Source organism: Malaclemys terrapin, chromosome 17, assembly GCF_027887155.1.
Source record: "Malaclemys terrapin pileata isolate rMalTer1 chromosome 17, rMalTer1.hap1, whole genome shotgun sequence".
NCBI lineage: Eukaryota > Metazoa > Chordata > Testudines > Emydidae > Malaclemys > Malaclemys terrapin.
The window spans coordinates 16,725,021-16,752,311 of NC_071521.1; the positions used below are offsets into that span (position 1 = coordinate 16,725,021).

A 27,291-nucleotide genomic window follows, 5' to 3' on the forward strand; every position below is an offset into this window, starting at 1 on the left:
TTCTCATTGGTGGCAGATGACAGAACAAGGAGCAATGGTCTCGAGTTGCAGTGCGGGAGGTCTGGATATTAGGAAACATTATTTCACCAGGAGGATGGTGAAGCACTGGAATGGGTTACCTAGGGAGGTGGTGGAATCTCCATCCTTAGAAGTTTTTAAGGCCTGGCTTGACAAAGCCCTGGCTGGGATGATTTAGTTGGGGTTGGTCCTGCTTTGAGCAGGGGATTGGACTAGATGACCTCCTGAGGTCTCTTCCAACTCTAATCTTCTATGATTCTGTGAATGAGCCTTAAAGAACAACCTATTTGGAAACCCCACCCAACCCCTAATGAAAGCTAGGGCCCAGATCCTCAGAAGTATTGAGGTACCCAACTCCTGTTGAAATCAATGGGAATTAGGTGCCTAAATACCTTTTTGAGGATCTGAGCCAAGTGATCAGAAGAACCAGCTCTGACAGCCTCTGTAGGCTGCGGGTGAGCCTGGAGAGGCATTCCCAGGCTGGGGCGACAGGGCTAAATGCATGATCTCCCATCTCACCCCACCCCACACGGTAGATGGTGTCTTTTGCAGTTTGCACAGGCCAAGCAGGCTGGGTGCACATTTTATCTGGATGCTGGTTTCTTGGAGGACAGGGATAGTAAAGCTGGCTGCAGGGTGGGCTGGGTCACAACCGCCAATGTCCAACTTAGGGCTGTTTTCCAGAAGGTCTTTGCTACAGCGATCAGGTTCTGCTGTGAAGAGCAGAGTGTCCAGAGGACATAGATACTATGGTGCTGGGTGCTGTAGGGAATCCTAAGACAGACAGATACAAGCCTTTGGAAGTGTGCCATTTAAATCAAAGGGATTCATTAGTCATGCCCCTTGTGTTCCTGATGAGGGGCAGTATGTGCTGGGCATTGCAGCACCTTCAAAATAAGACCATTTCCTTCAGCTGAGAAAGCTGCTATTGATTCCAGTCAGCACTCCACCCTGCAATCTGGTGTGGGGTCTGTGTCAACTGTCTCTTAGACTTGGAAGACTCTGACAGAGCCATCCTAGGGTTTTTTACACATTGGGAAATGTTGTTCTTGTCATTTTAGCTATTCACAACTGCCAAGTGTAGTCGCTTGAGGGACTGGAAGACTCAAGGGACTGGAAAAAACATGGAGCCTTTTGTTATTATTCATGTATTGGTGTAACAGAGGCACATAGGCCCTGCATTGTTCTGTGTTTGTGCAGCACCTGTTGCATTGGGGTCTTCCTCTCTTTCTGCAGCTCCTAGGTGCTACAGAAATAATAATAAATATAATGATACACAGTAAGAGACAGTCCCTCCCCCAAAGATCTTATGGTCTAACTAGACAAGACAAAGAATGGGAGAAAGGAAGTGCTATTCTTCCCATTTAATCAATGGGGAACTGAGGCATAGAGAGATTAAGTGATTTGTCCAAAGGCATGTTCTTAATTAGCTTCCATGTTCCACCCTAGAAGTGGCTGCATCACAGGTGTAGGTCAGGTGATTCCCGTGTGTATAGTGTGCAAAGCACTTGGAGATATTCCAGGACATAGGACCTTTTTGTAGACTACAGACTCTCTGGGGCAGGGGCCCAGTTTTCCTGTGTTTGGCAATGGGGACTAGCACATTGTGGGCACTCCTGGAATATAAAGAAGAGTTAATCATTTTTTGTGAATTCCCTTTGTCACCATGGCAAGGGAGGTGAGGTGGAAGGAGGGTTCTGAGCTCCAGTCTCAATGAGTGAGGACCCCATTTGATTGGCATGATCAATGGGTTGGACCCTGTACATCAGAGTAGCTCCATTTACTGAAGTGTCAGCACATTGATTTACTCCGCTGAGGATGTAGCCGAGCCTCTTCAAGAGATACCTCCCCTCACATGGGGGGTCTGATCTGAAAGCCCACTGAACTGAGGTCCAGCCTGGCTCCCGAAGGACAGCCGTGGGCCTGAGCTCGCCATCTATCGCTCCAAATAGACCAGAGCAAATCCCATGCTCCCAAACTTACCATCCTCTCTTTGCCCCAGCGTCTTGAGTACGGACCCTGGTGGGAGGGGGTGCAAGGAGAACCCAGGAAAATGTGATGCATTTAGAGGCCTCTCTGGATCAGGTGTTTCTTGCCATCAGAAAACAAAACCAGGCAGAAGCAATGCAGGTGCGACCTCCCTTCCCCCATGCTCCCATTGGCACCGCTCCGGAGGGCACCGCCAGGGACGGACGTCCCAGCAGGGCCCCACCTGCCACCTCTGGGCACCGTCATTGGTGCCCCTTTGGGCTTCTGACATTCTATTCTGTTTTTCTTCCCTTGGAAACGGAGAGGGAACTGGGAACTGCTGTACAGGCATGTGCCTGTTCCCCATTACAGCTCCACCAAGGCTGTAACGTGAGAGCCTCTGTGCCATACCCACACGGTTATTTATTTATCCATACAGACTTCCCCCTTGTTTTCATTAAGTTAGGCAGAAAAGGTTAATCGTCCTTCTGCTGAAGCTTCAAAACTAACCAAACTAAATAAAAGATGATTTTTAAGGACTTTTTTTTTTCTTGTCTTCCCCCCTCCCTCCATCCCCCCAAGCACCGGATTGAGCTGAGGTCACAATCAGAGATGGCACAAAAATAAATTAAAAACAGGTTAAAAGAAAAAGCAAGAAAGAAAGAGAAAAAGAAAACCACACTCAGAGGAGAGTGACTGGGAAGGGGTTGGTTTAGTCTAGGCCAGTGAACAAGCTGTCAGGCCTGAGTGACAAATGGACATCTGAGAGTTCTCCTCCTCCTCTTCTGTCTAGGCATTGCAGCAGACAGTTCTTCTAGCGCCTCCACTCCCTCTTGTTCATCTCCCTCCTTTGCCGCCACGCCACGTCGGGTCTGTTTGTGCCAGAAAGAAGAACCACAGCGCCCAGGGCTGAACCTTTGTGCACCACAAAGGAGCCGGGCTGAGTCATCCTCTCTCCCTATGCTTTACGTACTTCAGTTCTCTCGATGACGTGGTTCTGAGCACGGAGGGTAATCTGGCTAAATGGGCAGGAGTTTCCTATGGCAAAAAGGCTTCCACATTCTTCCCCCCAAGGAGTCTCATGGCTTGATTCTCTTCTCTCTTCATTTGGCTCTGCACAGCCAAGGAAGTCCCGTTGACGTCAGTGACTCGCCTTGTGATTTACAGTGAGAGGAGAATGAGGCCATCAGTACTGGTTATAGTTCATACCAGGACGTGTGACTCGGAGCCTGCTCGCTGCTAGGCCAAGAGCCCATGGGTTCGAGTCTCCAAATGGGATGCTGAGTCTGGTATAGGGTGGGGTGATGGCCTGCAGATGAGGCATTAAACGGAGTTCCCCTCTATGGACTGGCCAGGTGGGCATTAGACAGCCTGGGGCACTTTCAGAAAGATAACTCTGGTGGCCTGCGCAGCCTTCCCTCTTGCACTAAACAGACCCTGTAATCTCAGGGTGGGTGGGCGAGTAAGTTATTGCTGACCTGGTGCTTTGATGCTGTGTTCACAAGCCATTCTTGAGAGAGAAGGTTCTAACAAGGAACCTTGTCCTAGGCAGTACGGAGCAAAGCCACTGGGGAACCTTTTGATACCACCACAGATCTTGGACCAGGGGACAAGAAAGGCTTGTGGAGGCTCACAAACCTGAGCTGAATCCCCTACGGCCCACTCCCACCCCTACATACGCCATCTATTTTGCTTTGAGTTTTATGAGTTAGTTCAAACTGACACCTGGGGGTCACAGAGGGCGGTCTATGAACAGAACCTAAATAGGTTTGTTAAACATTAATCAAGCTTGAATGGCCAAGTTTCACATAGCTCTTACTAGCAGTGGGTACAATAATAAAGGGTCCTGTGAAGGAGCTTTGAAATGTACTACAAGGCAGAGGCGTGCTCGTGCATGAGCCATCGTGCAAAAATCACCCCAGGGAACTGGATGCTAATGGATAGGCCATTCCCTAGTAGCATGGAGGTAGGAGAGGGATAGGGCATATCATTTGTGGCATCAACTGGTGTTATTAGCCAACTGGATTGTAAGAATTTGGAGCCAGGACCATCTTTTACTCTGGGTCCCTGCAACATCTAGCACAATGGGGCCCAATCCTGATTAAGTTATCTTGGCACTAAGTGATAAACCCGGGTGAGACATCCAGATTGGAGCTGGTCATTAGTGACTGTTGCTTTATCAGTATGGGGGGAAATTGTTTATTCCTGCTAATTAAAGACACACCAGACTGGCCTGTCAATACAAACCTCTCCCGCTCCAGGGCGGGGACCCAATTAGCTGTCATTTACTCAGATAGGGACCTTTGGTTTTTCTTTGAAGGCCAATAATGCAAAAACAAAAAACAAAAACAAAAACCCTGCAAAATTGTTTTAGGGGGCTGACCTCCTTCTTTAGATTGATGGTGGTCTGCTTTCTAACGACCTGCCACATCAGATAAAGGATATGGGCAACTTTGCTATGGAAACAGATGCAGGGCAATTCAGTAGTCACATTATTTCAACCCCAAGCTTCCTATATTGTTCCACTATTGGAGGCTAACTGTGATATGGAAGTTACCATGTTCAACCTATCCATGTTCATCCAGACTGCCTGGCTGCTGAGCTCCTCCAAACCCAGACTTCAGTGAGATATGTGGGTGCTCAGCACCTCATAGGTTGTGGTCCTTGGTCAGGAAAGTCCACCTCTTTTTAAAGCATTGATTTTCTGCTTCATCTGTATGCAAAGTCTTCATGAGGAACATCAATTGTGGCATCAGATTAAGGTCTAATATTTTCTTTGGGGGGTGACTGTATCCTGCTGTTGGAGGGAGATGATATTTTCCATATCCAGTGGCTGTGGCCCTTGCGTGAATGAGTATATTAAAGACACTGTGATGGCCCATATTTTATAAAATGACTAATGATTTTGCATGCTTCCAACTTGAGACATCTTTAAGGGGCCTCGTGTTTCTGAGGATTCAAGTTGGAAGCACCCAAAAATGAAGGCACTCAAAATCACTAGCCATGTTTGAAAATCTGGCCCAAATATGCTGTTTTCAAAGGCTCATGACTTTCTCAAACTTCTCTTTTGGGGGGCTGTTTTTTATTTCCATTTTTTCCCCACACTTGAACTCTGGCTTGTGAGGATATTACGGAAAGTTTGAGCAAATTCCTTTCAGCTGCTCTTGGTTTATGAGAGGGTGAATAAAAAGACATTTTCCCCCTAAGGTTAAAAAAAAATCATGTTTTGTTTTTTAATCATGGGAGTGTTCAAAATACAGCTGTGCCTTTAAGCTGAAAATTGGTAGATAGGTTGACCTTTAGGTAGCCTATGGGATAGCCAATTTTCCCTTGAGCTGTATTGCACTGAGGCCATACTTGCCCCACACCTGCTGCACTCAGGAACCATAGGCATTGGCTTCCTGGCTACTATCTACACAAAGGCTCCTGACCTGAGATTTTAGCTCCTCCACTAGCATCTATCTAGATATTTCAATAACAAGCTTTTTGCTTCTGTTACATTGTAGCAATGTTCAGGGCAGAACAAGGAGGGAGAAGAGTTCACCAGAAGCTCAGGTTTGACCACAAAGCACCTTCTCACTCTAGGGGGTCTATTGCAAGAGTTTTGGCTTAACCTAAATTGACACCAACATGGCAAAAGTCTCTAGCTGCATTTCCTCCCATGCAGGGGGACTAGCAGACAACTCACAAATATAGGCTGGGCCTTGTGTCCTCCAGGGCAAAATGGGACCAAATTCTGTGGCAACAACCCCTACATTTCATGGCAACATTCATTGTTATTACACACCAAAAATATGGCAAAAGAACATTATTAAGCCTGCATAGTCAAGCACTCAACAGTTAGGAGATGCCAAAAGTAAGGTTCCCTGGGCAACTTTAATTCAGCCCCCTTGAGCTCCTGCAGAAGGATGCAGTCTTTAAGTTATATGCTCACATATAACTTTTTCCACAGCACCCCTGCCTCAGTCAGTGCACAGATTGGGCTCCTTGTCCTGCACCCATCTCTGGCCCAGCACTTTGTCCTAGTGTCTTTGCCCAGCCAGGCCCAGTTCTTCCCCCTGCCCATTGGCTCCTTATCGGGTCTGTTTCCCTCTCTTCCCTTCCTTTACCCCAGCCCAAATGGGTAAAATCTGGCAAAGTTATAAGCAAACTGAAAACAGGATCTTAAAATGGGAAGTGTCAAGCAACCTTAGTAATAGGAGGGCCTACCAGCCCTGCCTATTATACTACCAGTAAACGTCTTTCATTCCTACTCCACCCCTATCCCTGTGCAAACACACAGCTATGGGTCAGTGCGATAAACTTTGTCAATGATTATTTTCAGAATGGTTATTTCTGAGGATGGGGTTTTTGCTTTCCAGGTGGCCTTGCTCCATGTGCTGGGTCTTGGTCCCACAAGGTTGTCCCTGCAGGTTGGGCCTCTGCGTGTGCCCCATGTAAGCAGGGAGCTTGCTTCTGTCTACGCTTCTGTCTCACTCCCCTCCTTGCCCAACCTCCTGCTGCCTGGTTCCGTGGAACAGTGCAGGATGCATTCACTGGGATCTAGATAACGAGCCATGGTGGAAAAAGCTGGAGAGAACAGGATGCAGTGGATGAGTCCCAGCAGACAGAAAACAAAATGTCAGATGTCTGGTTCCAGCAAAATGGTGACTTCCAGCAGATAAAAGCTAAATTCTGCAGCATCTGGAAAAAAAAGCCATAGGCTATTGTAGCATGGTGACGACTCACTACCATGGCGCCTCCTGCTGGTCGTTCAGGGAATTATATTTTCCAGCCTTGGAGCACCCTCTACCGGCCAGTATCCCGCGTGCCTCAGGCCCCCGTGTCCCTCCCAGACCCCAGTGCCCCTTTATCTTGGGTGCTGCCCCCCTGGCAGCACCCCCATTCTCTGGGTCTCCCCACCCCAGGGAACCCCCAACCCTCTATCCCCACCTCGCCTCAGGGATACTGCCAGTCACCATCTAGCCCCCGCTCACTGGGGCAGACGGCAGTCTATAGCATTCATCATCGGTAAGGGGGGTTTGGACCTGCTGCCTTTGCCTACCTTGGGCTGCATCTCTGCAACCCCAGTACCCTTCCCGGCCTTTACCAAGGCCTGCAGCCTGGGGGTTTTCCAGCCTGGAGCTCCCCAGCTCCCCTGGCCTTTCCCCAGCGCTGCTCCACTCTAGGTACCCTGCTGAGCTCCCAAGCAGCCAGGCCCGTCTCTCTTCACATCTACAGAGAGACTACCTGAGCTCCTGGCCCACAGCCTTTTATAGGGCCAGCTGTGGCCTGATTGGGTCCACAGGGCAGGTCACGTCAGACCACACCTCTCAGAGTTATTGTTCTAGGCTTCCTGCAGACATCACTCCATCGATTTATATCGGGTCAAGGTTAGTTTTGTAACCTTAAGCACGAGCGTGATAGATGCTCTAGCAAGGATTGAGCAAGGGTCCTCCAGAGCTACAACTGTAAGTTGCTATAGCTTGAGCTGAAAAGCTCTATAGGTCGAGCTGCTAATTATTCCTCTTTGGTGGGTTGCCAGAGATGGGGTCTGCACACGCTCGCCAGCAGGTTACATTAGAGAAGCGTTTTATTTTAAATGAAAGCAGAGATTCCGAAGCACAATTCTCCAGCAAAGGGATATTCCATGGCAAATTCTGTGGCTATGGAATACGCAGGACTTTTGTCTAGGGTAGCCTTTCCCAGAGCATCCTGGCTTCTGATCAGCACAGTTCTTGTGTAACAGTTTCTCTGCCAACTTGAGGAAGTTGTTCATGTTCATGCGCTAGATTGGGTCTCAGGAGACCTTGGTTCAATATGTGTCTTTGCCACAAATACATCCCTCCGTGCCTCAGTTCCCCCTGTGTATCTGGGGCCCATTAATGCTCCCCTGCCCCAGAGGGGTGTTGTGGTGGTAAATTCATTAATGTTTTCAAAGAACTCAGATATTGCAGTGGTGGGGTCCAGAGAAGTAACTAGACAGATGGGTCAGATTTTCAAAAGTGCTCAGTGCCTGATGTTCTGGGCTCTTTACAAATACCCCCATGTGTATTTTGGTGACTGTGGTGGTGCTGTGGGGGTCTCAAATCCTCCCCACGGTGCCTGTTGGAGCTCTGTTTGACTCCTGGCTCTAACTTCATCAGAACCTAGGCTATCCTCTGGCTTGCCCGGGCCACCTCTTAGGGCTGGCAGTGGAAGTGCCAAGGCTTCGGAATCCCCTGCAGGGGGCATGTAACAAAATGAAAGCAGCGGCCTGGAAAGGATAAGAGATCCCTGCCTATCACATGGATGGGTGGGGTATATAAGGGAGAGGCAGCTGGGTTGAAGGAGGAAGGGTGTGTTCTCTTTCTCTCTTGTGGCTTGAAGTAGGGAAAAAGCCTTTGGGGGGATTATAACCAGCATTTTCAATTGACATGTTCTGTTTTGTTATGTTTGTGCCCATTGTTCAAAGGCCCTTAAAAAGGACTCGGGCATGGAGTTTGCTTCCCTTTCCTTGCTGGTGAAAGAGCCCACCAGCCTTTGGAGCACTAAAGCACTTGTATGCTCTGCCCATCACATGCATTTGTTAACTCTCATTTCGAATGCAGGTGCTTCCAAAAATCACTGGGTAGACATAGCTGTAGTTTCCTAAAATTGCAAAAGAACATTTAGCCAGATAATGAGTGACTGTTGTTTTAAGTCAGGAGAGCGTTGGCTGTGCAGCAAGCAGTGATAATCTCTCTTGTGCCCGAACATTTTGTATTCTGGTACAAAAGGCATTTGCACTAGACTCACTGTAACGTGCTGTGTCACCTCAACCCCAAACACCTTCTGGTTATCCTCAAATAACCTGTGACCCTGTATTCAGAATGGAAACCTTCAAGACATCAGCAGCAATTCCAGACAACAAAGCGGTAACGGTGGAAGGTCAGTTTGTATCCGAACTATAATGGTAACTGTGCCTATACGCTTGGGTGCATTGTGTCTGTTCAAAGGTACAAGGCATCCGGTCTCAAAGAACAAGGTCTAAGTTAAGCAGTAATGAAAACACAATTGAGTGAGGTGGGCACAAAGATCACAAGCAATAACATATTTCAGAGTAGAAGCCGTGTTAGTCTGTATCCGCAAAAAGAACAGGAGTACTTGTGGCACCTTAGAGACTAACAAATTTATTAGAGCATAAGCTTTCGTGGACTACAGCCCACTTTACTGAAGTGGGCTGTAGTCCACGAAAGCTTATGCTCTAATAAATTTGTTAGTCTCTAAGGTGCCACAAGTACTCCTGTTCTTTAAGCAATAACATAGGAATTGCCAGACAGAACCAGACCTGTGGTCCTTCTACTCCTGTATCCTGCCTTTGACATCACCTCATGCCAGATGCTTCAGAGGAAGTCAAAAGAACCCCACAGAAGACAGATGTGGGCTAATCTGCCCTCCACGTTAAGTCTCTTCCTGATCTCTAATAGTTAAAGATTGATTTAAGCCCTGAAGAATGCGGTTTAATATCCCTCCCAAAATTGCATAGATTTAACTATTCTTTCTCTAGATTTTCTTGTTAGCCATATAAATGACTGACCCCTTTTTTGAATCTTGGTAAATTCTTGGCCTTAATACCATCCTATTGCAATGAATTCTACAGTCTGGTTATGTATTGTATGAAAAGGGCAGGAAGTTAAGGTTGGAACCAAGGGCCAATCAAGTCAAAACTGGGTTTGTTTTTTGTTTTTAAATCTGCCCATAAACCCAGAGAGTTTAAGTGACTTGCCCAAGGTCACAAAGGAAGCCCATGGCATAGCCCACAATTGAACCCAGGTCTTCTGAGTCCCAGTCCTGTGCTTTACCCAAAACTTTCTTCTCAATCAAACTTCCTCAAAATTTGGTTCAGGCCCATCTCTAATAGCAATGTTAAAATATGGAGAGCAGTAATGGCTCTGCCTGAAAAATGGTTTGGAAAGAACAAATCATACCGAGAGCCTGGGCCTGAGTGGTGCATTAAGATGAATAATTAAGAGTTGGATTCCTTTAGGAAAGGAAGGAATTTATTGCGGCTCTTCTCTCCAGTCAAGGGGGACATTTGTTATCGAACTGTGTAATTTGTGACAAGACACAGTTTTTGGTGTGTGCTATCTGGGTAATCAGCCTGCGGGAATTATGCATTCCGTGCTGATTACACCAATGTGCTGCTTTTCACATTTCATACCAAGAGTTTGAAATTTATGTTCCATTTCTGTGGTCCTCAATCAGATTTACTTTCAGTTAAAAATGCAAAGAAAGAAATATGGTAAGAACAGAATTCTCCACTGATATATGCCATAAAACCTTGGCACCTCCATACAAGGTTCCCTGGCACAAGTGGGAATGAAGGGTCTGATTCTGAGCTCATTCGCACCACTATAACTCAATGGAATTACTCTCGATGTACACCAATATAGCATCAGGCCAGTTGGGTCTGATTTTCCACTGCTTGGCCTGTGAGCTGTCAGTTACCCCAGTGCAAAATGTATATAAAACGCAGCAAAATCCAAATAGTAACTCACTTTGCTCTGGTATAAATAACCGTACGTAGGGGAGTCAGGCCCTGGAAGTGTAATTAAAGGGACGCTGTCAACTTAAATTGGGTCATGTTGTAAAAGCTGAGTGGTGTAGTAGTAAAAACAAGCTTGTATAAAACCTAAGACTTACAAAAATGTTCCTGCATTATTATTATTTATTGTTATTTTAAATGCTAATTAAAACAATTGCTTTCAAAGAAACAATCATCTCCCTGCAGTGTTTGAACTGCAAGTGCTGCAGTGTTTAGAACCTGACGGGGAGACGGTCTGTGAATGGGAAGTCGTTGCTTTTTGTTGTCCAGCCAGCCTGAGAGAAAAAACAACAAATAAAGAGCATAACCATGACAAGGAAATTGCATTTCTAAAATTTCCTTCATCTAAGGTGTTAGTAGCCAAGGTGAAGAAACCTGCTTGACTGTGACAGGTGCTTTTTAAAAAAAAGTGGTGGTGTCACTTTAAAAACAGAATTGGAAATCAGAGATTTTTGAGGTGGAAAAGACCGACCAAACCACTGAGTCCGTTTTCTCCAAAGAAGAATGTATTGCCCCATTAGAGGATGTAGATTCAGGGTTCAACATTTGCAGGGTCATCCCTGGGGAATGAATCTGCATGTTGCCTATATGCTCTGCGCTCATATTGCCCAGTCCAAGCTGTGAGTCAACTCGGTCTGGATTTGCCTTGCTGTGTATGGGCCCTGCAATGGGCTTGTATACTGCTGATGGCCCTGCACTGTGTATGGGCAATATACCCCCTAAGAGCCCATAGTGCCGCTTCTTCCTGTCTGATTGCCTGCAGGCCTGTGCTCTATATGGAAAGGGAAAGGCTCAGGAAACAATGAATGCCAGGGCTGGAGATTGAGCATTATTAATCTTGCTCTTCTTCTCTTTGGTCTTCAGGAGAATCCTTGAGCTTTGCTGATGATTTGCTCTCCGGACTCGGAACTTCCTGCGTGGCAGCTGGCAGGAGCCATGGAGGGATCCCAGAAACCAGCCTTTATTCGGTCATTTTCAAGTGCCTGGAACCAGATGGCCTGTACAAGTAAGAAAGTGATGGATGTAGGATGGGATGGGGAGGAGGGTTGAGAGATAGCATATAATGCAGTTATTGTTTAACATTTTTATGGCAGTAGTGCCTAGAGGGCTGTACCGCTACAGGGCTCCATTGTGGTTGGTGCTGTACAAACAGGTTTGTTTGGTGCATGTGTCTTGGACTGTGCGTTAGGAGCTGAGACAAACCCAGATCATGAAACTGAGATCCAGTTGTCCAGCATTGGAGAGACTGGGGCTGTTTGAATCTGGGGGTTTGGTTCAGTTCCATCAATGGGTAAGTGGGATAAAAGAGATCCCACTGAGGTAATCGCAGCTCTCCGATATCATGTGCATGATGGGATATGATCTGCCTCACTCTGATGAACTGAGCCAGCATCGGGGAGATTGGAATCTGACCCTAATGGGAGTTCCTCAGAGACAGCAGATGGGTTTGAGTCCTTGCCAGATTGTCCCCTCTCCATTTCCCCACTTAGCAGGCAGAGCAACCAGAGGCGGTATTCTGAATGTTACAGCATAGCGTAGAGTCCTCAGTATGTTAGGCACTGTGCAAACATGCCGTGAGGGACACACTCTGCCTTGAAGAGTTTCCAATCCAAGTAGACAAAGGAAGTGTCATTGTCCGCATTTTTCCAGAGAGGGGAATGAGGCGCTGAAGGATGCAGTGACCTGTCCAAGGTCACAAAGGCCCAATTCCCATGCCTGTGCTTTACCTGCAAGACCACCCTTCCTCACACCCGTGCTTTCCATGCGCTGCATCCCCCGTATGGCTCAGTTGGCGGACGGGGGACGGGGGACAGGGAGAGGTAGGAGAGCAAACGTAAAAAAAGAGAGAGAGAGAGAGAGAGAGAAACACCCAGGCCTTAACGTCAGAGCGGCTGTAATAATTAAAACACATTTTGTAGTGAGTAATGAAACTTTTTATGGGACCACAAAGGCAGTTAAATTCAGAGCTGGCAAATGGACTGTCAGCGAGAACTTTTTAAGATCTTGATTAATACTTTCCCTTCACCTCCCCCTCCGCCCTCTCTCCCCCACCCCATTAAGTACGTTGACAACCTCCAAAGATGGAAGAGCTTTTATTGCACAACTCTGGTGCTGGGCCGCATCTGGGAGCAGGCTGCAAATGGTGCTTGCCACTGAATAACTGTGAATGTTTCCTTGTTCAAATATAGATAGGTATGTAATATAATTATTAATATCCCTGGGAATCGGGCTGCTCTGAGCAGATGCCAGGAAGAGTCTGGAACAGAGCTGGCTAATGATTTGCCTCCAGTAAAATCCCGTCACTTGTGAGCTATTGGCAACTTGGTCCTTGGATGTCAGAAGGGATGAGCAATTCCGTTGGCCTTCCAGTCTCTGGGGAGGCTAGTCTTGAGGTTAAACATTGGGCTGGGAGTCAGGAGTACTGGGTCCAGCTCTGTCACAGACTCCCTGTACGACCTGCCAAGGCACCTCTGTGACTCAGTTTCCCCATTTGCAAAATGATCCTTGCCTGCCTTCCAGAGGGCTGCATGGCTTAATTCACCAGTGTTTGTAAAGGGCTTGGGGATTCTCAGGTCAAAGGTGCAAAGCTTTACCATATGTCCAAGGGCATGTAGGCAAAGTGCTATCCTCTCCGTGGGCCAAAGGTGCCTCTCTGCTGCACAGCACTGTGTCCCGAAGCAATGGAGGTGGGGAGAGGTGGTCCTCAATTAGCAAGCAGCCGCCAGCATCCCTGCTAACTACTCTCAAGTAGAACTAGTGTGCATTAGGGAGTGTGCAGCTGGGTGGATTTGGGGAGCTGCTGCTCTGTGCAGTCTGCCTCCAGGGGAAGTAGGCCAAACCTACGTGACAGCTTGCTGTATACAATGATGCAGCAGCCTTCAGTACTAAAAGCCTGAGCCACCTCCCGTTGCAACCACTGGGAGTCTTCCCACTGACAACATGGGCTTTGGATCCAGCCCTCTATCTCCTCTCTTCATGCCTGTCAAAGGCAAGCTGGAAAGCAGCTGAACTGGGAGAGCTAGCAGATGTTCTGGGAGTATAGGTGGGATTTGGGAGGCACACAGAGAATGGTCAGCCCCATGCATCTAGCTAAGGATCTGTGGGACTTGGCATCCATTCCCAAGGGGAACCCAGAATGCTACATGTCCACCAGCACATACACACAGATGCTAGCGTCTATGCACACACAGTGGTCCATATACAGAGGCTGATACATGTATCCATTTAACATACACATTCACACACTGGTACATGCATACATCAGTATGCACACACACACACACACACACACACACACACACACACACACACACACACACACACACACACACACACACACACACACACACACACACACACACACACACACACACACTGTAATCCTAAGGACTGTTCTCTGCAAACATCCATACAGTTGTGACACAAAACGCAGAAAGTCAGGGCAGTGACCTGTGAGGCAAATGCTCCGTTCTGAACCCACGCAGACAAAACTAAAACAAAACCCCGGGCACAAGGTTGGGTTTTAAATTGAATTTCTTCTCCGTGTTTCGCTTGTTTTGGGTTTTGCAGAAAATTCTCTTTCTTGGAAGACTCTAAAATGGGAAAAATCCAGTTTGCAGCAATTCAGTCGGGAGCTGAGATTTCTTTCAGCCTGCCCGGGGAATGCACATGCCCTGTGCTGCATTGGTGCTTTTAAAAGGCAAACCCTTTTGCCCTCTGGACAGTTGGAGGGCATCATCTAAAAAGAGCGACGGGCCTGTGCGATCACGCAAGGCTGATCAAATCCGTAAATGTGGATCTGACATCCTGTCCATTTGGCTTCTCCTTTTGAATCACCTAAAGCAATTAGGCAACACTATTGACCAATCGCTCAGCGCATTTCCGTCCTTAGATCAAAGCCAGGATTCAGTTTTTTAAGAAAAACAAAAATCTTCAAACAAACAAGCTAATTGATTTTTCTGTTTTTGAGGTTTCTGTAATTTAAACAAATAAACTAACAAAAGCAGAACTAATTTTTACGTCTTTCTTCATTTTCAGTTTGATGAGAACAAGTTGCCTTCCAGCCTGGGCTGTTCTGCCTGTAAAACATTAGGGTTGTTACACCAATCCTACAGCCCGAGAGCGTATCAGGGAAGAGCAGCTACAATACACACGTGCCTGCCTGTAAACACATATACACATGCAAGTGTGCCGCACACAGATACATGCATGTACACACAAATCCATACTGAAAACACGTGAACGCCCACTTCAAAATACACAGCGGTATTGATTGTGGGTGTTTTTGGAGAATACAGTATTCGGTGTATGCCCCTTAAAAAAAAAAAAAGAGAGAGAGAGAGAGATTAACTAAATACCCTGCTGGCAAAATGTGCCATGAGCAAGAATTCCTCTCCCCATAGAAGACAGAACTTAGGCAACCCACTCACTCCTCCAAGCCTGGTCCGGAGCCACCTCCATGTCTGTTCAGTGCTTGGCTGCTCCTGAGACAACCAGCAAGGGGGATAATTAGTGCCAATTGTACTGATGGTTTTGTGATAGTGGCTGAGACCCGGAGCTCGTTGCACACCGGCCATTAAATGGGAAGGGCTGTCCATTGCATCTGACCAAAGGCAAAGATCAGCCTAAAGGTGAAAGGGTCCATCACCCCTAACCCAACCCCAGAGGTCCACCAGCTTCCTTTATTCCTCTCTCCTCCTAAATGGGACCTGTTGGGTTATCTTCTTTTGCACACCGCAACCTCCCTACCCCTGCAACCAACCTCCCCCGTCTCATCTCCTTACCTAGCTGCTCTCCGAGCACTTAGGACGCCAGTTTACTGAGCTGTAAAAGCCGTCCGCATCCAAGTGCTGTACCTGATCAGCTGCTGGAGAGCGGGGTTGCCAGCCCAGCGTGTTTATTTCAAAGCACTTGGGGAGAAGCCACTAGCTGGGGGCCAAAGAGGGAGATTTTGGAAAAGGAGATGAAACCCCTTCTGGCTCTTCTATAGATCGGCTCTGCGAAAGCAGGAGCAGCACCAGCCGCTCTTCCCTCCACCAGAGATACTATAATTATAGATTAGATTAAATCCCAATGTTTCACTTTATTTACATTCCTGACCTAGCCTATTCATTTCCGGTGTTTGTGCCAAGAATCAGCACAAAATTTACTGGAAACAATATGGAAGTCATCAGGAACCCCTCCAGAGCCTCTTCCTTGGAGCGGGTCCTTCTGCCGAGAAGGAGCTTCCAGCCTCCTGCTGAGTTTGCTTTCCCCCTCACCACGCCAGATAGTTTACCTGGGTGCGTTGCTGACCTGACCCAAGGCCTCTCACCATCCCGAGCGTGCAAATGTGTCCGAGGGGTCATGGGGAAAGAGGTCGCCGTGCATCATCACCTCAAAGAGACAGGAACTTGGAAGCCGGAGGAAATGGCTCATTGTGTCTCTAGCTCTTAATGGGGAGCTGCGGAAGAAAGGTCAGTTCCCTTGGATGGAAGTGAATTATAGCCATGTGACTACAATCCGACCTCAGAACAGCAATAAACTCTACTACGTGGGGTGCAGCCCACAGCCAGCAAATCCTGCCTAGCCAGCTTAATCCGCTAGCTGGCACAGCCGCTGTCTCCGGTGCAGCTAGGCTTAGCCTGGGCAAAGTGCGTATGGCTTTTTGACTGCATGTCTGGCTATGTATATGCATACAAGAGCCTGCTCATGCAGGCAAATGCCTGCTGCTCTTCAGCTGGTAGGGATTGTTATTGTTTGTCTGTCAGAAAGATACGTGAGTGAGCCACATCTACCCTTCGAGCGAGGGGGTTGTCGTACTGTGGGTATAAATAGCGGTGTAGCCGGGATGTCAAGCGGTGTGTCAAGGCCATACTCATGAGGTTCGGGCAAGTCGGTGCTCAGCGTGGCTAAGCTGTGCCGCCACTCCCTGGGCTGCTACTTCGACTCGCACTAGCTCTCGCCAAGTGCGTCTCACCCCCGGCTCATAGTGTAGACGTAGCTGAAGACTTAGCGGAACAGGTTGAAACTCAGTCCGGGCTGAGCTCCTGCATCTGGACAGCCACCAGGCTCCTGAACTGGACCCTTCCATTGGCTCCCATGTGCCTTTAAGCCTGTTGGGTCTGAGCAGCATCCAGCGACTGTCCCTATATCAGGCCTTTCAAACACACTCCTGGGGCACAGGCTCCCTGTTTGGCACCCTTCTCGGGATAGTAGGACCCTCTGGTCCACTGCCCTGGGCCCCAAGATCAGTGCTGACTTCCCAAGTCTCCCTGGTAGCTTATGCCTGCCATCTTCAGAGTGCCACGTTACTCGTCGGCTATATCGGCGGCTGGAGCCAGGGTGTGATTCCCGGCTCGTACACTCGCTCACATCAAGGGAGCTCACCGCGAATAGTAGTGTAGCTCTGGTACCCTGGGCAGCAGTGGCACAGGCTGGCTGCCCCGAATACAGACCTGCCGGAGCCCTGCGGGTACGTCCTCAGGGCAGCTAGCCCACGCCGCTACTGACGCTGCCCGTGCTACCAGGTACTCATTTTGGAGGGCTAGCTTGATGAGTATGTCTATTTGAGCTGGGAATCACACCTCTAGCTCCAAGTGCAGACGTAACTGCAGACACAGCACAAGAGAGAGACAGAGCTATGGAGACATAATAAACACCTTCACCCAAAACCCTGCCTCAGATTCTTCACCCTTACTGAGAGCTGATAGGGTCTTAGTGTCCTCTATGGAGGTCAGGAATCTTCTGCCTTCCTTCATCTCCCACCCACTCTTGTCTTTTGGCTTTGCTCTGCTCTCCCTTGCTAGAGACATCTCTTTTAACAGCAGTTTCTAACACCTTTGTCTCTTCCTGCCCTTACCCTCCCCCATTCTCCAATCTCATTGCAGACCAGAGTCATTCGCAAGTCCATAGTCTTTGGCCAGTTGTCGCCCCTTGGACTTCAATAAGATAGAAATGGCTCAATGGTGCTTCCATTGGACATGGACACCTTTTCTAGCTGTAGACACCTGTGTTGTCTGTTAAGTACCCCTGATTGAGCTAATCTACAACCATTGTCTGCCTTCCTGCCAGTAACTCCCCTGCCCACCCCAGCAGGAAGTTAACTCTTTGCACCCATGTAGCAGACATCACAATAGTAATAGAGGTCTTATGATATTCATAAACATATCCCACATTTTCTTCATGGTACCATACATCTGTCTTGCATGCATTGCCGTGTTTGCTTGCTTATCAGGGCATCAAGGGCTGTCAGTACGTGCAACACAAAAGGGGGACAGATGTCATGGAGAGCTAAGCAGAGACTTGAGTGTTTGTGTGTGTGCATGTGATATTTTTTTTCCCATTGAACAATAAAAATGCCCATTAGTTCTAGTTTCACTCTACCATAGAAGCAAATACAGGATTCTTGGCAATGTCATCTCATAGCAGGGCAGTTCCAATAGTTTGTACAGCCTGGCTAGCTAATACCTGAGTTTTATTTTATTTTTATTTTATTACGTTACCATAGGCCCTAGGAGCCACAATCGTGGATCAGAATCTCCTTTTGCTAGAGGCTGTACAAACAGCCCCCGTCCCCAAATGCTTACAAATTCCTGTTACAGATTTTTAATATTTGTATTACAGCAGCACCAGTCACGATCAGGGCCCCATTGTGCTAGGTGCTCTACAAACACATAGTAAGAGACAGACCCTGCCCCAAAGAGTTTGCAGTTTAAGTAGACAAAGCAAGAAGGAAGTATTATCATCCCCATTTTACAGATGGGGAACTGAGGCACTGAATGATGAGGGGACTTGCCCAAGTTCATTAGGGAGTCTTTGGCAGAGCCAGGAATTGAGCCCAGGTTTCCTATGTCCCAGACCTGGGCTTGAACCGCAAGACCCTCCTTCTTTCAAGATCTTAGAGTTGCAGCAAAATCAGGCTATCCAAACGTAGGCCTAGGTGACATGAGTTTGTAGGGGCTAAGTCTAGCTCCCAGGTGTTCACATTGCCTACCAAAACATTACTGCAGCGGGCATTAATGGACCCCTGTGAAAGGTGGCCACTGCAGACGGGCCCAGGACTGACTGGACCATGGGGCCTGGCCTGGCCTCCCCTCCCACTAGTACAGGTGATACCCCCAGGCTGGGGAGAAGGTTGGGCTGCTACTTCCTGGACTGTCTGTATCATGGTGATACCCAGAGGCAGCTTCCAAGCCTGGCTTCTTCCACCAGCATTAAAATCATGCATACACTTTTGGGAAAGGATTCACCAGTGGAGACCATGTGAAAGAAAGCAAGGTGCTTCTCTCCCTACCCAAGCAACCAACAGGATGGGCCACTTCCATCTCCTCTCCCCACTCATCACCCTGCCTCTTGTGGGCAGAACTGTCCTGTCCAGCCACAGCTGGGTTTTCATAGAATCATAGAATCTCAGGGTTCGAAGGGACCTCAGGAGGTCATCTAGTCCAACCCCCTGCTCAAAGCAGGACCAATCTCCAACTAAATCATCCCAGCCAGGGTTTTGTCAAGCCTGACCTTAAAAACCTCTAAGGAAGGAGATTCCACCACCTCCCTAGGTAACCCATTCCAGTGCTTCACCACTCTCCTAGTGAAATAGTGTTTTCTAATATCCAACCTAGATCTCTCCCACTGTAACTTGAGACCATTACTCCTTGTTCTTGTTTTGTGACGGGGGCCTCCTTCTGTCCCTCCCTGGGCAGCCTTCTCTTACCCACGAGAGATGGGCCCAAAGCAAAACTCCTTTTCCAAAATTACCTGGACTTGAATGAAATTCAGCTTCCACGCTTAATTTCACAGCAGCTCTGTGGAGTGCCAAGCCCAGCATGCTACAGGAGAGTCAGCGTAGTGTAGTGGCTAGGGTGCTGGCTCAGGAGACGTGGGTTCTGACCCCAAGTCTGCCTTGTGACCTTAAGACAAGTGCTTCCTATCTCTTTCCCCATCCTGTGTCTTTTTTTTTTTTAGCTTGTAAGTGGCTCAGGGCAGAGGTTGTCCCTGACTGTCCTCGACTTGGACGTGTGGGCTGGGTTCTCACATGGTGTAAACTGGAGTCATTCCAGTGCTTTCACTGGAGTCCTGATAACTTACACGAGATGAAAAGCTGATCTTTTCTCTCCTCTTTTTTTGAGAAAGGCAAAATTTCCCTCCCTCGCTCCCTCCCCCATTTCTGGCTACACCCCACACTGTAAACAGAAATAGAGCAAGCATTATAGATTCCCCCCACGCCCAGCCTCTTCCCAACCTTTCCTCAGGATGTCAGGAATGAAATAACATTCTTTGCATTTTTGCTATAAAGCTCCTGGTATCTGATCTGTAGACCCCCAGCCATCTCTGAACGTATTTGCATGGGTCCATTGGGGTCGGCTGGAGGAGGAAGGCAAGATAGGAAAGTTGTAGGGGGAGCAAGGAGGAGGTGGAATTCTTAGATCATTGTGTAAGGTATTGCAGACAGGAATGTAAAAATTGATGATTCTGCCAGGAAATGTTAACAGGGAAGGGGGAAAAAAGACCCCATCAGCCTGGTCTGTTGATAGGCTGGTGGGGAATTATTTTCAATTCTGAGTGTGTAGTAACCTAATACCAGTAAACATTTTTTTTCCCTAATCTTATCTCTCTGATTGTAATGGAAAAGAGACCCAGGGAACTACAGAAATAAACACAAACAGAGATGTTATTGGCTTTGGTCTGTTTCTAAGCCAGCAAGCGCTTCGTTGTGCTTCTAAGTCCTACACCGTTGCTTTTATATTGATTCTCTGAACTCTACAGCTGCTTTCACCCGGAGATTGTAATGCCCAGACAAATGTTAATTTAACTCTCAGGGCAGCCCTGAGGTTTGATTTCCCCTGGCCACTGCCGGACACATGTAACTCTCACTAATCTGAGCAGGAGTACACTGCAGGGGAGAACTGGCTCCCTAGAAGGAGGGGAAGTGTTATTTTTATTTGCCGTGTCACATTTGGAGAAACTGAGGCAGAGAGAAAGGCAGTGACTTCCCGAGGTTACCCAGCAATTTGAGAGCAGGGCTCAGAATAGAACCCAGGAATCCTACCTTGCAGTGCTCTGGTATAGCAACATGACCACACGCCTCCTTTTCTACCAATTATTTTTCCTCACTGCCGCCCGACTCCACTAAAGCACTTACATGGAATGCGTTCCCTAGGGAGGTGGTGGAATCTCCTTCCTTAGAGGTTTTTAAGGCCCGGCTTGACAAAGCCCTGGCTGGGATGATTTAGTTGGGAATTGGTCCTGCTTTGAGTGGGGGGTTGGACTAGATGACCTCCTGAGGTCCCTTCCAACCCTGATATTCTATGATTCTATGATGCACTTTGCTAGATCGGGTGTCGGACCGAACCCCCTGCAAGAGAGAGAGGCCGAGAGCTGTATTGTGTACAGAATCCCAGCCACATTTTGCCAACACCTTTCTTTAGTGGATCGTCTCCCCAGCTTCTTTTTTCCCATTTCCTTAGTAGGGATAACATCTGGGTATCCAAGGGGCTTATGTGGGGGAGATCCAGACTGGTTACGATGCCCTAAACCCTCCAGCCTGGAACACTCTCCTGCTGTTAGCCTTTTTTCTTTCCTCCTTACAAAGACAGGCCCTTGGTGAAGGGAAAGGTAAGAGGGGCCCCTCTCCAGTTGTTTCAGCAGCGCCTCTGGTGCTCCACCTATTCCTATAGGGAAAGGAATGTATTGTAAGGCCAGTTCCTTCCAGCTGGAATTATAGATGCTGTAAACTCTTCCTGAGGCCACTTTGGGTGTCTGACCTAAATGGTGCTCGGTAAAGGCTGGCAAGGGATAAATCAAGCGTTTAATACAGAGATGTAGTACTGTCTCGTGGTTGGAACGGAGGGCCTGGGAGTCACCATCTGAGTCCTGGATTCTATTTCCAGGCCTGCTGTTGACTCACTACATCCCCTGACCTCCTCATTTGCCTGTCTGTAAAATGGGTGGTGATCCGGCTGCGGTGTGGAGTCATTCGTTGTTGGTAAAATGCTTGGACCGGTTAGGATGGAAGTTTCTAGAAAAAGTTCAGCCTGTTGTTTACAGCTAGCTACCGCTCTCCAGGGAATGCTAGGCTGGTCGTCACCCCTGAACCTTCCAACAGATCATCAGGATGTGTAAAAAGTGACTCCGGTTTTCAATAGGATTGTTCCACCCAGGGCTCTTAGTCTCTGCAGCAACAGCCTCTGTACATAAACGTGCTGCTGATGAGGATGGAGCTGTATGAATTAAGATTTCCAAATGCTCAGCGCTTACAATCAGGGCTAGAGTTGAAGAGAGCACAGCTCCAGTCTGGGCCTCTAACATTCCACCCTCAACACCTGATCCAGAGCCTATTGAAATAAATGAAAAGACTCCCATTGACTGAAATAGGCTGTGGACTGGCCCCTAAAGTCCCCAGAAGTGGTCCTGGTTCAAGCAGCAATTTAAGCCACAAGTTAATCCTCCTGCAGTTGTCCACTGAGTAAGTCCCCTCCGCACGCTGTGGTGCATAGCTCAGACGTTACAGTGACAGGTGCCCCGTGAGAACTTCTAGAGACGTGCCTGCCTGAGACCTGAAAGCTCATCACACTAGTAGTGTCTGTCAAACTGGCCTGTACGTCTGTAAAACTTTTTTTTCTTTCTCCAGCTGACACCTGCAACAACTCCCCCGCATCCCGCTTTCTTGTAACAACCACAAAAAAACCCAAAACAAAGGCACACAAAGTCCTCGCCAGCCTTATCTCCAGGAGGGTGCTTCATATTCTTCTTTTAATTTATTTATTTTTTTAAAATATTTCTCTCCTAATCTCTCATTTACGCAAAGCATTACGTCGTAGGCACCCTTTCCAAGCCCTGCCGCTGCCTTTTATCAGGGTTTGATTCCACGAACAACCCATCCCAGCTGTGCAAGCCATTCTTACAACTCAAGGTTTCAAGACAAAAAATGTTTCCAAGTCTGCCAGTGTGGTTATCTTGGGGGCTGCAGGGGAGAGATGGATGCAGGAATCCTCCACAGAGGGGGTGAGTTGGGAGGGGGTTGCTGGACTCAGCTGCTTCCCAATATACCTTAACAGAACGTTCACTCTCTTATTTATTTTTTCCATATAGTTTGCCTGTTTTTCTTTTTCTAATGCTGGACTGGGAAGTTTGAGAGGGGAACTGAGAGCCCATGTTTAATCAATCCTGGACTTTTCTGAGCCGTTCCATCACCTTCTTGGTCTGATCCAAAGCCCCCTGGAGTCAATGCAAGTCTTTCCACCGACTTCCATGAGGTTTGGGTCAAAGCTTTGGAGGAAGTGTGTTCAGGTGGATTGGGTTTGAAACTCTCCTGTTCTAGACTCCGATTCTCTGGGGCTGCTGAGGCAAGTCACTGACGGGCAAAATGATCAGAAGTGTTCACTAATTTGCAGTGCCCAACTTTAGGCACCTGTAGTAGGGCTGATTTTCATGGGTTCGGCGTCCCCACAGTTCCCGTTGTAGTTGTAGGTACTCAACAGCCTAATGTGGGGCTTAAATGGGCAAAAGTAGCCAATCATTTCTGGGTGCCTAACTTGAGATCTCCCTAGGATTCGATTTTCAGAGGTGCCAGCCACTCGCCGCTCCCATTGACCTCCACTGAAGTTGTGCATCCTCAAGGCCTCTGAAAAAAATCAAGCCCAAGGTGCCCAAATTTGGCGAACCAAAAGCAGGCACACCCCACAGGAGTGAACACTTTGGAAAATATTGCCTTAAACCTCCCAGTGCCTCAGTTTGCCCATCTGTAAAATGGAGATCACAAAACTTACCTGCCTCACATTCAAGTGTTGTGAGGGTTAATTAGTGAATGACTGGAAGGCAACATGACGACGTAAGATTGACTGGTGCATCTGTCCTTTCCTTGGACAAGATGGGAACACCGTCTCCGTGGGCATTACCCTCTCAGCTTCCTCAACATTGTTCATCAGTGATCACCCCGAACTATGCCCTGAGTACCCTCAGCAATGATCGCCGTTGATAAGTACCCAAAAGTTTGGTTCCTTAGCAAGAAATCTCACAAGAACAGGCTCTTGCCTAAGATTTATGGTGCTTCCTGCTTTAGTATTTGAGTCCTTTCACAGCGGGGAAGCACAAGAACATGTGCACCAAATGAAAACTAAAGGGAGGTAACATTATCTGGACGTTTTCTGAACTTCATTAAAGACTCAGGCGCAGCCTTTGTTTAGTCCTGATTGTATCCAAGCCATTCCACCGTCCGTCATTGCTATGCGCCAGGCTCGCCCGTGCAAGGCAGTTGGAACTGAGGCTCCTTTGCATGACCCTCCAAGGGCAAAATGTGACTTTGGGGGCCAGTTTTGCAAACCGCTCAACTCCCAGCTCAGCATGTCCAGCGCATGTTGAATGACGAGTTCTCTGCAAAAGCTGCTCCAAAGTGCCACGGTGGGAGCTGAGCTCTTTGCAAAATCTGGCCACTTTTTTGGTGCTTCAATGGGTGCAGAATGTTTGAAAATCTGGTTTAGAGAGCACAATGTATGGTCTTAAAGCTGGAAGTGTGTAGGGGGCAGTTATCATCTATGGTGTCCGAGACAAGATCCTGAATTCTTCACACTGTAGTGGGGTTTACTGGAATCTGATGGTCCTTTAATCCATTCGCTTAGAAAAGGTTTCCCAACGCTGGATGTGTTGGCTTCTCCTCTCTGCTTAGACACATCCTCACCACTGCTGGAGCAAGATCAAATCCCTGCCCTCGGAGTTTAATGTGGACCGAGTGCATTGCACCCAGTCGGCATGTGTGATGAGCTCCACCCATGTAGATGTTGATGGACATCCCACCTAGCCCAACAGGTGCTGTTTTCAGTGGATAACCAAGGAACCAGTTTTCAGTTCTCTCTAGTCATGCGTTTACACTGTGCTCCTGACTATGGTCTCTGAGCTTGCCAGACGCCTGAGATCTGATGCCACATTACACAGCCAAGGTCAGGAACACTCGCCTAAGTTGTTTCTCTTTGAGGAAAGAGATGAGGTACCTTTAGTTTTTTTCCCCCCTCTGCTTCTGATCTCCCCCCGCGCACTCCCCTCCAGCCTTCAGGAGCAAGATGAATTGATTACACAGCAATATGGTTTCTGTTATGAAAAGGGGGAAAGAAAATACCCTGGCATTTGCCGGAAACCCACAGAGCCAAAACGTATGTCATAATTAAAATGCTTCTTAAAAAAGGAGTGGGGCAGGGGTGGTTCTTGCTTAGAGCGGGAATTGAGCCCACTTGGAAGGAGCCAGGGGTGAGCCAGTGTATTTGCTTCCCTCTCCGGGGCGAGGTGGCGGACCAGCTGTGGATACCTGAACCTCCAAACTGGGATGAGCGAGAGTGGGGGGGAAGGAAGCCCAAATTCAAGGGGTACATTGCTGAGTCAATATCCCCCGCTGCCTCGAGCATTGGAACTGCTGCTGGCCAATCCTCAGACGCTCTCCCCTCTGCACACCTGAGAGCATGGCCGGGTGCCCCCCGCCCCCCTCCTGACACGCCCCCTTCTGCCCAAACTCATTCCCTGAACCAGTGCCCATTTTTCTGTGTTCAGCTTTCCTGGCCCTGGCTTTACTGCACGGTGAGTGAAGATCCAAACCCACATCACTTGTTATCTGTGGATCCCCATCTGCCCCTCCCTGTCCCATCCCATGCCGTGCATCACAGCATGGGACGTGCCCTCCAGAACCCACCGATGCTCCTTCTAACTCTGCTGGGCTGGAGGAACTCCCCTGCTCCCTCCGGAGCTGAAGAGACCCACAACCCAAGTATGTACCGGGGGGACTAGGAGCAGCCCAGCAGGGAGTGTGGTCACCGCTGGCCACTGGGCAGCTCCCGATGGTCCTGACTGGCTGAGCTCAGGGCCGTCAGACATTTGGGATTCTCCCCAGCTCCCCAAGGCAGGAGGCAGCACATCTTGCTCGCTCTGACCAAGTGGAGAACAAACATGATTAGAACCATGACCCGGGGGCAGGGGAGGAGAGGAAAGGGGCTCTGCTCTCTCGACTGTAGGACATTCAACCTGTCCAAACCCTCTCTCCTCAGCAGCCGATTGAGGTCTCACAGCAAGGCTGCACATACACTGTGGGACCACACAAAAGAATTCTGCATCGAAATGACCCTGCAGGGGGAGCTCTGGGTTGGGGAATGTAATGCTCTGTCTCAGGTCTCTGTGGCTAAGCCTCTGTTCTTGCTGTGTGGGTTAATGACTAGAGCATTGACCTGAAATTCAAGAGGATTGGGTTCTACTCCCAGTTCTGCCACGGAATGACCTGGTGCAAGGCACTTCACCTTTCTGTGCCTCAGTTTCCCCTTTTGTAAAGCGCTTTGAGAGCTGTAGATGAGCGGAGATAGGTGTTATTATGGGCTCTTTCATGAACAGAAGCTCTCACTGCCTCAGCTGAAAATCAGCCCCTCTGCCAGCACGATCCTGGAGAATCAGTTTAATACTGACTCACAGGGAGAAATGCAACTTACAGTACGGTATCACCTTGGGTTTCCCTTGGGCATTGCAGTGTCTCTTGCCAGCACTAGATGTCTGGAGCACTCGGACGATCGCACGGCCAGGGATGACCCAGGTTGCTGCCTCCTCATAGATGAGATCTGGCGTTACTCTCTTCTCCCCTCTGACCATGTCACTGTCCTGGTTTTGAAAGCGGTTCAGCTCTCCATTTTGCGGCGCCGCCACAAAGAGATGTTTACACAGCCAGGCCGGGCGCATTCTTGCTGGGATTGCATCTCCTGTGGGTTTCTCTTTTCAGTCTGTCTGGGCTGTAGGACTGCAAAATAAAATCCTCCAAATATTTCCTTTGTATAACTAGGAGGCATATTGAGGAGGGAGGATGGGGGGGGGGAAATTCCTCAAACAAGAGACATGATCATCAATGGGCTGTTGTTTTTGTTGTGTAACTGAGGGCATTTGCGTACTCTGGAGGCAGAGCTGGGCTGAGCTCTTCCGCTCTCCCCATAACCCCTACCCTACCATGCAAAGAGAGGCATCCATGCCCAGGGTCACTGCTGGTGATGGGCCAACCTCAGGAGGGCTGCAGACCCTGCTTGGAAGAGCCCCCACAATCGAGATGCTTAGCTGGGGGCACACTTGCTTCTGTGCTTTGCAGCGCAGTCTCCAGGGGGAAGAATACAGGGTCAAGCCTATTTTGTTGCTACTGTGAAGTTGCCCTGAGGATTGTTAGACGCAGGGTGGAGAGTGCTTGGCAGTCCCTGATGCTGGGCTCCCGGGTCAGAAAACTTGCCAGCCCTGCGAATAAAGGAGCGTCCTGGTTCTGGTTAGTCTGGTTAGCAGCCTTCGCGGAGAGAGGGCAAGGATAGAATGGGCTCTGGAGCCTGGGCTCTCCTCTCTCTACCCCCTCCCACATCCCGGTCGAAGCCTGCTGGCGGGGTGGCTAGGGGTTTGTGTGGCTAAGGTGGGACAGAGTCAATTGGACATAGACTCCTAAGCCACAAATTTTGCCCAAGGCCCTTAACTACGCTGCCTTCCTCCCTCTGAGTATCCCTCCCTCCGTGGCTGGAGAGGGAAGGAACGCTATTTGGGGAGCTGGGATCACAGTGGAAAATCCAGTCATTGCTCCCAGGGCAAGATAGCCACTGCCTATGGCCTGCGGCTGATCTCAGCTGCAGTGGTGTAAATCTGGAGTAACCCCACCAGCGTCAAATCAGTGAAGATACCTCAGATTTACGGACAGAATCAGGCTCCTGGTCTTTATTCTATTCCCACCCTCTGCCCAGGCCACACTCCCACAACGGTTTGCAGCCCGAGGGGGCCACCTGAAACCAGGAGAA

The 27,291-nt window shown here is 48.6% G+C and overlaps 1 protein-coding gene across 3 annotated transcripts in view; it reads left to right on the top strand.

Annotated features, from left to right (window-relative positions):
* ASTN2 (astrotactin 2) overlaps positions 1 to 27,291 on the top strand; it is a 657,219-nt gene that overhangs the window by 554,443 nt on the left and 75,485 nt on the right. For all 3 annotated transcript variants that reach the window (XM_054007154.1, XM_054007156.1, XM_054007155.1), the window contains one exon: positions 11,396 to 11,537. In XM_054007154.1, the coding sequence (XP_053863129.1) occupies positions 11,396 to 11,537 (142 nt within the window). The remainder of the gene's footprint in view (positions 1 to 11,395; positions 11,538 to 27,291) is intronic.